The sequence below is a fragment of the Rhinolophus sinicus genome, linkage group LG07, assembly GCF_036562045.2.
Source record: "Rhinolophus sinicus isolate RSC01 linkage group LG07, ASM3656204v1, whole genome shotgun sequence".
Classification (NCBI taxonomy): domain Eukaryota; kingdom Metazoa; phylum Chordata; class Mammalia; order Chiroptera; family Rhinolophidae; genus Rhinolophus; species Rhinolophus sinicus.
In genome coordinates this window covers 13,627,740-13,642,667 of record NC_133757.1, presented here as the reverse complement: position 1 = coordinate 13,642,667, position 14,928 = coordinate 13,627,740, and the positions used below count along the sequence as shown (strand labels likewise).

Here is a 14,928-nt window from a genome sequence, read left to right as displayed (position 1 = left end):
TTGAGAGCCACACAGTTCTTTAAAGGTTTTTAATCCATCATCCCAAAGCTTACTTAAGAGAAAAAAGTATGCAAAAATGCCAAACAGAAATGAGGCTTGATGAAACATCTGCATATTAGCCAAGGTCTCCTATCATAGAAATGACCTAAGTGTAACAAAATGTGAAAAACCACACAGAGAATTTTTAACAGGTGAGAAACTGTAAGAAGTGAGAAAAAATTCAAGACATAGAAGTACCGATACTATGACTGACAACATTTAACTATTTTAAATAAATATTGTAAAAATCCAATCGGACACATAAATTTGGCTCTAAAATTCCTTTGGTTACAGAGATGTAATTACTTTGTATTTTAAATAAATATATGGAAACATCGTATTTGGGAACTGTACCATCACTCCACTATAATATATATCAATAGTAAAGAACGGTACTTAATTGTACTAGCTAACAGTGCCATATACTGCTTTCTCTTGGGAACTTCATAAATATCTTCAACATTTATTTTTACATTTGATGTTAGTAAAACTAGAGTATTTCAGTTTCAAAGAATTCATCTGTTTTAATAACTAATCCATTTCACGTTTTAAAATATTATTTTATGTAAATGAAGATTTAAAAAACTCAACTATTAACGTAAACAATTTGAATTGGAAAAAAAAAAAATGTACCTTGCACAAATAAGGAAATCTGACACCAGCACACAATGCCTGATCATTGCTAGTTACCACGAACTAGCTTTCCAATGAGCTTCCATTAAATTTAAAACATTTAAGGATCACTGGCATCCCCGTAAAAGACAACCAAATGTTACATTGGAATGTCAAAACAAAAATTTTTATTACTTCTTTCGTTCTCTTTAAGTTGGAGAAATAGCATATTACTGAATGATTAATGAATGATATGTCTTTTCACACATAATTTTTAAAAACTGAATCATCTTTGACAGTAAATATTTTAAAATATAGAAATATGGAGAAGGGGTTTTCAAAAGCCCTTGTTAATGTTTAGCACTTCATATGACTATGTTAGCAAGTTAAATTAGATTGTTTTGGTTCAATGACAGGCTGTGGCCATTACAAAAACAAATTTCATCAAGTTTACATTCTTACAGTATACACAGCAATGCATTCCTATTGTAAAAGGGTACTTTTTTATACTGATGAAACAGAACAAATTTTTTACTGTTTGACACACAAAGCAGGGAAATGTTTCCCACAATCCTGGGCAGTGGCACCTGCCCAGACCCTTGTGTGGTTTCTGTCTCTGCTGAGCAACAGTTTTGTGTTAGGGTTTCTTCATCCTCTGTTCTAGTTCATGCTGGTGTTTAATAAGACGTTCTATTTCTGTTCCAAGTGTTTGTAGATTTTCCTTTAACCATTGGAAAAAGAACAAAAAGAAAAAATAACTATTAAGTACAATACGTAAAAAAAATTCAGTTTGAACTACTTTTGCCTAAACTTCAAAGCTGAGTGACAACTAGTCTTAAATGCTGACGAGATGAATTAAGCATACAGCTGTTTTCAGTAAAGTAGTCCTATACATTTCAGAGTTACACTTAAATCTTTTTACTGAAGCTACAGCAAATTTTATTCCATGAAATTATTATTAGACTTAAAAAATATTTTTAAAATCCATTACTATCAAGGCTCAAACACAGCTCAAATAGAATAGTTGGGCCAGGTAATAGCTGTAAAAAATAAAATAAAGCTAGAAAATACATTAGATAACAAATGCCTCAATCTTAAAAATGTCTCAGTAATCACCTTTAACTAATTATAATAGGTGCCAAAGGGCACCCATTACAAAGTAAACAACTCATCTTAGTGTCTAACCAATAGGTAAACTGATTTTTTGCTATTTCTTTCTTTCATTGCTAGTTTTAAAAATCGTACTTTTCAAAAAGAGAAGAACACAAAAATGGTATCTCTGGGTAAAACGGTTATCATGCATTACAGAAACAATCCAGCTGTGTACCAGATGAAGCTATGAAAGACGCACCATTTTGCCATGTTTACTGGTTGGTTAAGTGAATGAGAAACACAGATACCTTCAAAGTAATATTTTTTAGTAACGTATCCTCCAAAACAGCCTGTAATTTTCGGTTGATCTCCAGAGAGAGTTCCAATGTTAGTCCACTGTCAGCTGGATGGGATGTGTATAAAGATGCCATGATGCCACCCCGTCTACTTAAATGGACTTTGTTAAAATCAGATGCCTCCGAAGAAAGTGTGCCTGATTCTTCCCGTAAAATGTAACTCTGAATTATTCTGCAAAATAAAGCACTATCAGTTAGGTACCTGCAGAATTAAAAATGGAATCTGCAAAGGCAAGTAATCATAAGCATAAAGACGATCAGCACAGATACCTATCAAGTCAGTAACAGAACTGTATTAGAAAATAAAGGAATTCTTATTCAGATGGTTTCTTAAATCATCCTCTTTTTGTTCGAGCATGGTATTTAGATTAAAGGTATATAAACACTGCTTTTCTAGTCCTTTCCTTATTACTTTACTAAAAATATTTGAGCAATTTCTTTATTCCTCCAATTTCAGTTAATATTTTCAATTTTCCTATTATTAAACTTAGAACTGTGTTTTATTCTTTTTCTTTCAAAAGTCATGGGTCAACTTTTCCCTAAGTCTAAAATTATTTCAAAATAAAAATTAAAAGTCCTGGGTCAAGACCACAATATTGAAAAAACTTCTTAAATGAATATGGCATTTGTGAGAAGAATTTGGCCCAGCACAGGCTCTGGACTGTCAGAGCTGGGTTGGGATTTCCAGCTCTTGGTCTGTCACCTACAGGATGACTTGTGATTCTGGAACATTTGGTAATTTGACCTGAGTCCCGCTAACTTATCTGCCAAATTAGAGAACTCATTGTCTACCTGAGTAGATCCAAGAAATCAATGAGATATTGTTAAGTTACAGGCACAGAGCCTTGTACCTGGTAGGTGCCCAATAAATTATCCGACTATGTTCTACCCTACAGGAGGATAATCCACAACCCCATATATGTATCTCTCAGAACTACAGTCATGAAAATGAAAAGCTTTTTTTAAGTCCAAAGTTACTTTAGTATCTTAAAAAAATTAATGTCTACTGAACTCTCTATCACCTAAAGGAAAGATCTGTATTTTCTTTCATCTCTGTATTCCTAAACCTAGAACATAATAAGTGATCAATGAAAGACTGGGAACTAAACAACTATAATTAAGAATTATTTTTTGAAAGATAGGACCTTTGATATGATTACTTCGAAAACAGTAACTTTGCCATCTGAAGAATGGTACTTAGAATGCAGACTACATTACTATAATAATACATACTTAGTTTTTTTCCTAATTTCTTCCACCAGTTGTTTGATGTGATCCTCCATAAATTCTATCTTTTCATTTTTCCGGGCATGTGCTTTTTGCAGCCTTACTATCCTCTCAATCAACATGGCCTTGTCTACTTGTGGAAAGTTATCCACAGCTCCCGATGACCCAGTGTTTTCAGGAGACCGATCTTCTACACTGCTTCGAGCATTAATGGACCCTAAAGACAAAAAAAAAAAAAATTACATATTGTACTTGGTCTAGTTATCTCTAATCTCATATCATGTCTTCCGGTATTATTAATATTTTCCAATAGTCACGCAAACAGAGTTGGGCACAGAACAAATTATACCTGGCCTGAGTTCTTATTTCTGAATACACTGAAGACAGACATATAAAAAGGTCCGCTATGTCTCTCAGAAACAGGATGAGGAAGTGGCAACAGAGAAATAAACTCAAGAAAAAGTCAGAAATAGCAAGTCTGATGTAACACCAAAATTAAACCGAGAGAAAGAGACAGATAGAGAAGACAGAATATAAACAGTGGGTTAAACTCAGAAGCCAGTCTCCCTCAGTTCAAACCCCACTCCTCCAGTTTCTAGCTGTGTGACTTTGGACAAGTTATTTTACTCTCTGTGCCTTGGTCACTTCATTTTAAAATGGGAACAATAACATTGTTTACTTCACAGGATTATTACCCTCATTTAAACAAGTTAATACGTGTGAAGTGTTCAGAACAAAGCATATAGTAAGCTAAATGTTACCTATTATTTTTATCAACATTAGTTGAAAATAATTTTTGATCCTCTTTACTGTACAAAGATAGGGTTTTTTTTCACCCTATGTTGTAGATTTAAGACAAGTAATATATCTTATCTAAGGTCACACACTAATAAATGGCAGAGCTGGGATTTAAATACCTGTGTGTAATTTCAGACCCTTTTTTTTTTTACTACACAATTCTCCCACTATTGTAGTAACTGATGAAGTTTTATCCCCTAATATGCAACTCCCAGGAGCAGTGTAGTGTAGTGGCATGAAAGGACTCTAGAACCTGAGAGTTCGGTTGCTATGGATCTTGGGAAAGTCAGGGAAACACTCTGAATCTTAGTTTCCATATCTGTATAATGGGAATTATAATACTTCACATAACTTCTGCAAAGTCAATGACATGTTTGAAGCATTTAGCATGGTTCCTGGCATTCCAAAAATGATGAATAATGAATACACTGACATTTTGTTAATTATCATTTTCATAATGTTATCAATCAAATTATATAGACTCTTCATTTCTGCTTTAGATCATAGGCATATTTACCATGAGAAAAGCTAACATTAAAAAATACATATGTGTAGATACATAAAAATATGATATGTACTTAGTTCTCAGATGTTAAAAGTAATATAAAAGTAAAAGAAAGAAGGACCACTACAGCAAATCTTTACGTATGGAGGGGTACAAATCTGAATTTAAAAACCAAAGAGGAAATTGTTGCACAGAATAAAGGAGAAGGAGGTAAAAGAAAGGAGGTCAGGGAAATAGATGATGTAGAAGCACATGACAAACCTGAAAGCCTGGGCAATGATCAGAACTTAAACATTTAAATGGAAACATTTTTTACAATTATTTACAGCTACCACCTTTAAAATTAAAAATGAAAGAAAAGCGTATCAGTACCTTTCAAAACAAAAACGCGATTTCTTTTTATAATCAATCACTGAATAACAACTAAAACCATTAGTTTTTTTTACCTGATGAACTAGAACGACTTCCCATGCTGCTGACTTCTTTATCATAGTTTCCATTCTCCACTTGATCTAATTTTCTTCTTGCTGTAAGAAAGAAACGATTCCTTGTGACAATATCATGACCATTTGCCCCCACTATCTCTGATTTTAATTGCTAAAATCACTTAGGCCAAAATGGAAGAAACAGCAACAGAAACTGCTTGAATACATAGTTTAGGCAGGAGGGCTACAGCTGTCATTCATATAAAATGACATCTAGAAAAGTACAGGCCAAATACAAAATAATAGAAACAATAGTATGATAACAACTGACACTGGCATCACTTAGGTACACTGAGGATAATTTTTGGAGTCCTGAAAGTTGTAGAAGAGCACCAGGAATTTCCTCCAAATTTCCCTTCAATTATATCTATAACAACAAATTGAATTCTTATGGCAAATACCTGTATATATTAAGGCTAAGTCTCTTTTATTACTATATTTCATCCTATTCTGACACAAATAAAGCAGAGGGGAATAGTAGAGAATAAGAAGTCAGAATACATATCTATTCATCTTTGTATCCAAGCATATAGCACAGACTCCCAATAATTGTATGAATTTTTAAATTTAAGAGATCTGGGTTTCAGTTCTGGCTGTTAATCATTGTTTGGTTAATTTATAACCTTTCTGGGTCTCAGTTTCCTATAGTATGAAGAGTTAGGGCTCAATGATCTCTAAGTTAGAGGTATACAAGTTGGAGTGTAGGTATCGTGCTACACAAGACAATTCTTAGACATGGGTAGGGAGAAAATATTAGAACTTCTGTTTCTATTTAATCTGATCTTTTAAAATTTCTATTTTTCTTATATTTTCTAAGAATATTTTATGCATAAAATATATAGTAATACATGTTTAAAATTTACAAATAAAAATAAATAAATTGGAGAACAAATGCTTAAATACTTTTTACTAATAGAAGTATGTGATCAAAAAAGTTTAAACACTACTGCCCTAAGGTACTTTTCCAATTCTCACATTTTGTGGTTCTGTGAATAAATGTCCTTTAGCATAGAAGATGCTACAGACGATTCATGTAACTGTAAGAAGTTTAGCAATTTGGTTTATGAATATTAATATATTACAGGGAATATACTGCTCCAATCAATGTGGTAGAAGCTGGTGTAAAATATATTTTTTCTATAAATTCTAATGATCAAAAGGAACAAAAAGCATTCAAGGTATAAGTGTGGAAGAATTTCATACCTTGCTGAAGTTGTTTGGTAAGATCTTTGACACTAGAAGCGAGCTTACGTCTTTGAGTTACTAATTCATCTTTTAATTCTTCGACCTGGGTACTCAATGCTATAACTTCTGTTTGTTTACAAGTAAGTTCTGCTTGCAGCGCTTCGACTTTCTCTTTTCGCAGTTCTTCCTCTTTTAACAATCGACTTTCCTGAATATTAAATAAAACAAAAAACACCGATTTTAATAGGTAACTGTATGTTTCCATTATTTCTCACCTTTTAAAGCATTAAAAACATCAAGAATCCTTGATAGTAGATTCTTCTATCATCACTCCTAGGCTTTGTTTCCTGAGCAACTCAAATTCTTCATATAGCAATGCAAGGGGATACATTAATATGTTTGCCATCTATACATACAAAGCAACATGTGATATAGATCTCCGCATTTTTTATAAGTTGAAGGCACTCTCATAAGTTGGAAATATTAAACCATTTTTTTAACTACAAAAAAATATAAAAATTTAAAGTACTTTAAAAATATATCTATATATATCTATATATCTATCTATCTATATACATACATACATGTGTCTATCTATCTATCTATCTATCTATCTATCTATCTATCTATCTATCTATCTATCTATCTTCATAGTAATTCCAGTTAGGAATGACAAAAACCCTGGTTTTCTTATTTTCAAACATGAAATATTTCTTCATAACCATTTTAGGGAAAAATTTTATTATAAATTACATAAGTTGAAAGGAAAAACTGACACTTCTCACAGCATTTGAAATGACAAGAGCCAGTGCCAATAAAAAAGAGCTTAGATCAACTACCACTAGATTTATGCTTTTTAGGGAAATTTAATCTGAGCTTCTTGCTTTGTGGCTTTAAATGTTAAATTTACATTTATTTATACTTACCAAATTAGTATTTGTCTGTTTCATTTGTTCACATTGGCTTTGTAACTGACTTTCACTACAGGAAAGCTTATCACACTGTGACTGTAAAGAATTGGATTCAGACTGAAGTTGTGCATTCTTACTAGTGAGCTTTTCTGTGAACAGCAGTAGCTCAGATTCTCTTTTCCTACTGCCTTCGATGTCTTTTTGTAGGTCATTAATTAAGGAATTAAGATTTTCCACTTCTTCCTTCAAATTTTCAATTTCTTGTTTACCTCTAAAAAACAAAGTTTATATTGAAGAAAAAAAATTAAACCACTAAAAGACATTCAATTAATGGTTTGGGAATTTTCATCAAATGAAATGCTTTATAAAGGTACTTTTATTCATTCATCTAAATATTTACGACTAATATATGCTAAGAACTAAGAGCTAGGAATATAAGTGAGCAAGATGGATACAGCCCGCTTCAGAGCTTTTAGTCAAGTAGGCAAATTATATGTGTAATAAAACATTTTTGATGATGAAAGTGCAGAGCAGGTCACCTAACCCAGTGTAAGTGACGCTTGAACTAATACTTAAAGTAAGAGTTAGCAAACTTTTCCTGTAAAAGGCCCAGATAGTAAACAATTTAGGCCTTTCGGGGCATATGGCTTTGTTGCAACTGGTCAGCTCTGCCATTGTTGTGTGAAAGTAGCCGTAGACAATACATAAAGGAATGCGTGTGGCTGTGTTTCAAACAGTTTTTATTTACCGAAAGAGGCAGGCAGTGGGCTGGATTTGGCTTATAGGCCATAGTTTGCTAATTCCTGACCCAAAGGCAAACTAGGACTAAGTCAGAGAACAAAATACGTTTCAGGTAGAGGATATAATATGTGCTAAAGCTGGGAAGGGAACCAGAGAATAACTCTTGTTGGTCCTAACAAACAAATGTGCAATATTGATGAAGATAAGGGCGGCACTATATCCCTTGCACATAATACAGGGCATGGCACGTAGGAGACAATCAATCAACATTTGTTAACCAACTATTGCTAGAACACAAGAGTGAAAAAGGAGAAGGCACACTAACGACCTGCCGAGCCGTGGTAAGGCAGCTGAACTTACTAGACAATTCTTGAGGCAATGGAAAATCATTGAAAGGTTTTCAGATTTCCTTTCAAAAAAGATTATGCTAACCACAGTGTAGGAAATGGATTAAAAGGGAAGCAAGATTAAAAAAAAAGCAAAACAGTTTAGAAGCTGTGGCAGCTTTCCAGAGAGCTGATAATGGCTGGGATCATGGTAGCAGCAGAGGGAATATAAAAAGTAAATGGACTTGGGAGACATCAAAGAATTGTTAGCATAAATAGTACTTTGTGGCTGGTTAGATGAGTAAGGGAAGGAGAAAAGGGCGTAGGTGACAGCCAGGTTCCTGGATTGGAAGACCAGGGGGATGCTACACTCATCACTCATCCCAGGAACACGAGAGAAGCACACGTGGATTTATGGGTGGGACATATTAAAGTTCGAGGTGGCTTTGATACTTGTGTGTGTGGAGCTCAGCAAAAAAGGCTGAGCTAATGATATGGAGGCCCTGCAGCAAGCTGTAAGAACAGTTAGGATCACCCAGGGTTATAATAAAATAAGAACAAAAGAGAGTTTAGGACAGAATGGGAAGGCTGCCAAGGAGACTGAGACAAGAGGCCAGCACGTGGGGAGGAACACCAGGAGAGCACGAGGAAATGAAGCCAAAGGCATGCCAATGAGGGTACTGGGCTTAGTGACATTAACATGGAAAATTCAAGCAAGGCTTAGTCTGAGGAAGTAGCTACTTGATTTAAGGCGGTATTAGGCGTTTTTAATGGAATGTTGGGGAAGAAGCCAGAATGAAGTGGAGAGGAATGGAAGAACAGAGAAGTGAAGGGATAAAGGATGAGTACAGATGCTTCTATACAGATGTTTGGTTGTAAAGGAAAGGAGAAAACGTAGGAGAAGGTCACAGGAGTTTTGATGTTTTTAAAATATAATAATATTTAAATGGAGAAAGAAAAAAAACTCAGTACATAGATAGAGCTGAGAGATACGGATAAAGGAGGAATAATCAATAAAGACCATGAGAAGGCAGGAGAGCATGGGATCCACAAATAAAGTAGAGAACAATTTGATTCACATAATACAGGGCATGGCACATAGGAAACAATCAATCAACATTTGTTAACCAACTATTGCTAGAACACAAGAGTGAAAAATGAGAAGGCACACTAACGACCTGCCGAGCTGTGGTAAGGCATCTGAACTTACTAGACAATTCTTGAGGCAATGGAAAATCATTGAAAGGTTTTTAGATTTCCTTTCAAAAAAGATTATGCTAACCACAGTGTAGGAAATGGATTAAAAGGGAAGCAAGATAAAAAAAAGAACATTTCTTCTAGAATAGAAGGAAAATAAAGAATGGTTGCAGACGCAGGCAAGTTCATAGGACTGATACCAAGAGGTTACGAGAACTGTCCCATTTTTTCCGTTGAGGAGGTCATCACCTGCCAAGGGTAAACAGTAAGGTGAGAACAAAGACTAGAAATGTGAAGAAAGCAGTAAGGTCTGGAATAGATGCTAAGAAGATGGGGGAGAAGGCTCTGACCAAGGACATATGGTAGGTTTAGAGGTATTAATATTCCCATTTGAGGGTGCTACCTATGAGTCTGCAGCAGCGTCACTCTGGATAACAGTGAGGATTTCTTTAGCAAACTCAGCAGCTTGGGTATCAGTGTGGTATGAAAAGTATTTGGATTCAACCTGAATCCACACCCTGCCAGGTAATGTCTCGAGGAGAGTTTAACTAAATGGTTTTATAAAAAGAACTTAAGCAACATACATGCAAAGATATAGATACATATCTATCTTTTAGAAGAAAAAGTACTGTGCTTAAGTAACAATTTGAAAGCTAAGGAATGGATAAAGAAACTAACATCCACTCTGTCTCATAAATTGCTACTGCCAATGTTTAGGGAATATAAACTTTGATTTTTAGAAGCCATGATGAGAACTTGGAAGATAATCCAAAAAAAGTTCAAATGAAGACAGGAATTTAAATATTTTTAGCTGGTAAAATTATTCTTATTTAATGCAATAATTGCATTTAAAAATAGAAACCTGAGACAGAATTAAAAAGCTTAATTAGCACGAACAGAAGTTGCTCATTTTATACCTTTGATGCTGCTCCTGCAGCTGATCTGCAATTTTCACTTTGTCCAATAAATTCTGAATTTCAGCTTTTTGGCGATTAATAATTTCCTTATATTTCGATAATTCATCTTCTGTTCTTAATCGTTCATCTTCTAGACATTTTACCTATCACATAAACATAAGCAAGTAAACTACCAACAATATTTTCTTGTTCCTTATTAACCATGTCAGACAGTGGTTATACATTAAGAATCTAGGCTGAATTCTGAACCATTAATTAATGTGAAGAAAACATAATGGGAAGCTAATAGTCCTGGGTTTCAGTCTCAGATTTCTCCTCATTTAGTCACGGGAGTTTTAGTATGTCATTTTATTTTTGTTGAATCTCCATTTCCTCATCTGAAAAGACAATACACCTTCCCAACCTACCTCAAAGAACGGCTTGGAGAACATATAGAAGGGTCCATGGAAAACACTTTGAAAATTATTAAGTGATTGAAAACTCAAGGTAGTTACTTAAAAGCCTATTTCTACATCAATGAATGATATACACTATGTTTCACAGTCATATTAAAACGAATATTATTCTTACAATAAAGACTGGAAAGAATTTAATAGCTTGTTAGAAATTAAAACTGAATACATGACTATTAAATATACCCAGAAGGAATATAAAGAGTCTTTCTATCTTCTGACACAATTCTAAAACCCAACTATCTTTCCAATTCATTTGCTGATAAGACGGCCTATGGATCAGAGGCCCAAGGACAAAGTATAGATACAACGAATGTGGTATAAAACAGAAATGTTTGGCAAACACTTCAAAGGGACTGAAGTGGAAGACATTTTCATTTCAACAAAAGTCTGATATTCTAATTCTACTCCTATGAGTTCTTTTATTTTGGAAAATTTCTAAATAAATATCTTTTCCCCAACATTTTAAAAATCAGAATGAGTCCAAAATTAAAAATATTTACCCTTCCTCTTGCGTTATGACTAAAGATTTAATTACCTTTGTTCTCAGTGTCCGTAGCTCATCCATGCCCTCCTTAAATGTCCTCTTCAGATCTTCTAGTTCCTTTATTTTGGCATGATGCATCTTTTAAAAAGTTGAAAAGAAACCACAAATCATTATGTACTAAACTTATCTAAAATACATTGCCTACTCCTCCCAAAAGGCCTTAAAAGTAAATGACAGTAGGTACTTGTTATTTCTCCCCTTCTGTCTGACACAATGTAGGATAGACAAATAACAAAATCACTCACCTCTAGCTGGTCAGATTTTTCTTGCATTTGTTTTTCAAGTTCTCCTTTTGTGACTCTGAGCTTGGCATCAAGCTCATTTGATTTAATTTCTTCTGACTCCTAATGGAAAGGAAATGAAAAAAGTATGACTTCATTTTTAGTTTTGTATCTTGAAAAGTGAAGACGGCTTTGGCAGTTAAGTGAGAAATAAATAGCTTATGCATCTAAAAATGATGACTGCATTGGAAGATTTAAAATATGTCAATTTTGCATGAACAAGAATAGCATACTTAAGATACGTAACATAACACAGAGTGGTTTTATTTTTAAGCCATACATTGCCTTGTACTCTCCATTCTTCTGACATTTTCTAGTGTTTTTATTTGGTTAAAAACTTCTCTAATGAGATCTCTACTTAACACAGTAGAGTACTGTGGGAAGCTAACAGTGCTGGGTTTCAGTCTCAGATTTCCAAGTACTTTAACATAGGAAATAACCCGTGTTTTATTTAACTGCCCTACCAAATACATTCCACACTTCAAATATTACAGATACAAAAAGTTAATGAAACAGGAGTACTGATATTTGGCATAATTTGTTACTAATCTCTTTGAAAAGTATACCTGATACGTTTTTATCATCTCTTGACAATTTTTTCGTATCTGGTCTGCTTCTTCCTTTGCTTGGGTTAACTTTGTTGTTGTGTCTTTGAGTTTATCTTTGGTTTCCTGCATTGACAAAAAGACAGTGACAAGCTGGCACAACAATGTGATGAACGGTAAGAACAGTGACAAGAGGGGGAAGTTCTTGTCTCAGCACTGCCACTGAGGGGTCAAGTAACTGAAAGCCATTGAATAGTCAAGTTTGATAGCGTTTTCAGCAAATCACTAGAATTTACTAACCTGATAAGACAAGAAGAGCAAATATTAAACATTTTTTTGCACACACACATTAAAAGATAATTCTTTGGTTTGTGGCCATGGTATCTATTCAAAAACTGATTTTTTTATAGATTCATACTGCAATTTGGTTTTTGTTCCTAACCACTCTCCCACAACAGCCATTCTGAAGGTTTGCAGGGACTACTCTCTTATCAATTACTTTCTTTTTGTTGTTTCTTATTCTTGACTTTGCTCTGATTCTGACCACTCCCTACTCTGAATATCCTTCTTCTATTTCCATTACAAGACAGTATACTCCTGTTTTGCCCCTCTTCTTTGTTGCCTTCTCTGTCTCCTACACTGGCTTTCTATTTCCTGTGGTCATTTTCCAAGATACAGCCCTGCCCTGCAGCTCTTTCTCCAAATTCCTTCAGAGTACCATCCGGTCCCATGATTCTGGCTATCAAATGAGAATCATCTCCTCCTAGTAGCCTCCCTTCAGAAAGGGGTAAATGCTGTTATTCCACCTTCCCATCGATAGAATCCAGACATCCCTAGATTATAACTGATACACTGGACTGTAGCTTACATGTTTTCCCCCGTTGTGGATACAGCTTCTGGACAGCACCTACCTCAGTACTTGCCTCATATTAATGGCTCAAGCAGTATTTGTTGAATCAATAAAGGAATACCTGATATAAACTTTCCACTCTAGTTAGGGTGGTCTTTCCAAATACCGGAGACTCATTTCCCTTTTTTCTTGTTGTTCCTCCACTTGGAATGCCTTTCCCTTCATCTCTCAAACCATCTAAACTGCATATATCCTTCACACACTGCTTCTTATATATCATTTCATATAATTAATTACTTAGTTATGTACTTTCAGTTGCTGGTCTCTTAATAATAATTTAACTTGTATTAAAACAGTATCACTTTCAAAATATAAACACTTGGAGACTTTTTCAAATATGTATATATATTTTTAATATTAGAATATTACTTCTACAAGGGGACAGAGATAAGGGAACTTTATCGGTTTTTTTTTACCCACACACAAATTCTATATCATCAACTAAAACATAGTCTGGCACATTGTAAGTATTCACTTCATTCACTCAAAAAAATAGCAACTGAGAGATTCCTATATGCCAAAAAAATATTTATTACATAAATAAATAATTGAATAAAAGAAAAGTGAGAATCACATTAAATGTGTTTTGGTTAAGGTATTATTAACTATGCTTCATTTGCTGATTCATTCATTCAGTATTCATTGAGCACCTAATATGTACCAGGCACTTTTCTATGCTCTGGGGAAGCAGTTAGTCTAAGAAAAAGACAAAATCTCCACTCTCGCAAACCTGATGTTCTAGTGATGGAGATGTCTAATAAATAAAACACGTAAGTAAAAATATGTTATATTAAATAGTGACAAGCGCTAAGGAGTAAAAATAAAGACATGAGAGAGTTTGGGGAAGGTGATCAAAATTTAGAGAGGGTAGTCAGGGAAAGAAAGTGATACCTGACTTGAAAGAAGTGAGCAAGAATTTGCTAAGGGACGGGATATGGTGATTGAGAGAACTCAAGGATAAATCTAACATTTTTTGCCTGAGCAACTAAAAGGATGAATTGCCATTTGTTGAGAGTTGAAATGGTGAAACAGTGCAAGGAAGGGGCACATACCCACTCAGTTTTAGACACGTTAAGTTTAAGGTGCCTACTGAGTCATCCAAGGCGTCAGATGTCAAGCAGGCACTTGAATATATGAAACTGGAATTCTCGGTAAAAGTTCTAAATCTGGGAGTAACTAGCATACAGTTTTCTATCACTATGTTTTTTCAAGTTCACTAATCTTGTCTTCTGTAGTGTCCAGTCTTCTGTTAATTCCATCCAGTGTATTTTCTGTCTCAGATATTGTATCAGTTTGGCCTTTTTTAGTATCTTCCACGTCTCTCCTTAACATACTCATACTTTCATCTATCTTCTCCAATATATGTAGTACATTTATATTAGCTGTTTTAACATCCTTGTCTACTAATTCATCCATGTCATTTCTGGATTTGTTTCTATTCTACTGATTGATTCTTATTTTCTTCTCATAGGCTTTATTTTCCTGCTTCTTTGCATGTCTGGTAATTTTTTATCGGGTATCAGATATTGTGAATTTTATGCTTTTAGGTAGGTCCTAGAGATTTTTGTACTTACTTAAATATTTTTGGGCTTTGTTCTGGGGCATAGTTATTTGAAACAATTTGATTTGAGGCTTTCTTTTAAGGCTTTGTTAGGTGGGTTTGTAACAGACTTTAGTCTAAGGCTAACTAGTCCCCACTGCTAAAGCACCCCTTTCTGACGACCACTGGATGCCCTATGTGTTAAGAGTGCTTTCTCTTGGCTCTAGGTAACATGAGCAATTCCTAGCTGTAGGTAAGCTGC

The 14,928-nt window shown here is 34.4% G+C and overlaps 1 protein-coding gene across 2 annotated transcripts in view; it reads right to left on the bottom strand.

Annotated features, from left to right (window-relative positions):
- Window positions 1–816: 816 nt before the first annotated feature.
- The window catches only part of CCDC186 (coiled-coil domain containing 186), a 44,734-nt gene continuing 30,622 nt past the window's right edge, over window positions 817–14,928 (bottom strand). Inside the window, exons 7-16 of one of the 2 annotated variants that reach the window (XM_019725197.2) lie at window positions 12,238–12,342; window positions 11,636–11,734; window positions 11,382–11,468; window positions 10,392–10,534; window positions 7,226–7,481; window positions 6,318–6,507; window positions 5,076–5,156; window positions 3,333–3,543; window positions 2,052–2,271; window positions 817–1,372 (exon numbers count right to left, since the gene is read on the bottom strand). In XM_019725197.2, the coding sequence (XP_019580756.2) occupies window positions 1,289–1,372; window positions 2,052–2,271; window positions 3,333–3,543; window positions 5,076–5,156; window positions 6,318–6,507; window positions 7,226–7,481; window positions 10,392–10,534; window positions 11,382–11,468; window positions 11,636–11,734; window positions 12,238–12,342 (1,476 nt within the window). In that variant the 3' untranslated portion in view covers window positions 817–1,288. The remainder of the gene's footprint in view (window positions 1,373–2,051; window positions 2,272–3,332; window positions 3,544–5,075; window positions 5,157–6,317; window positions 6,508–7,225; window positions 7,482–10,391; window positions 10,535–11,381; window positions 11,469–11,635; window positions 11,735–12,237; window positions 12,343–14,928) is intronic. The other variant, XM_074339016.1, reaches the window with a different exon arrangement.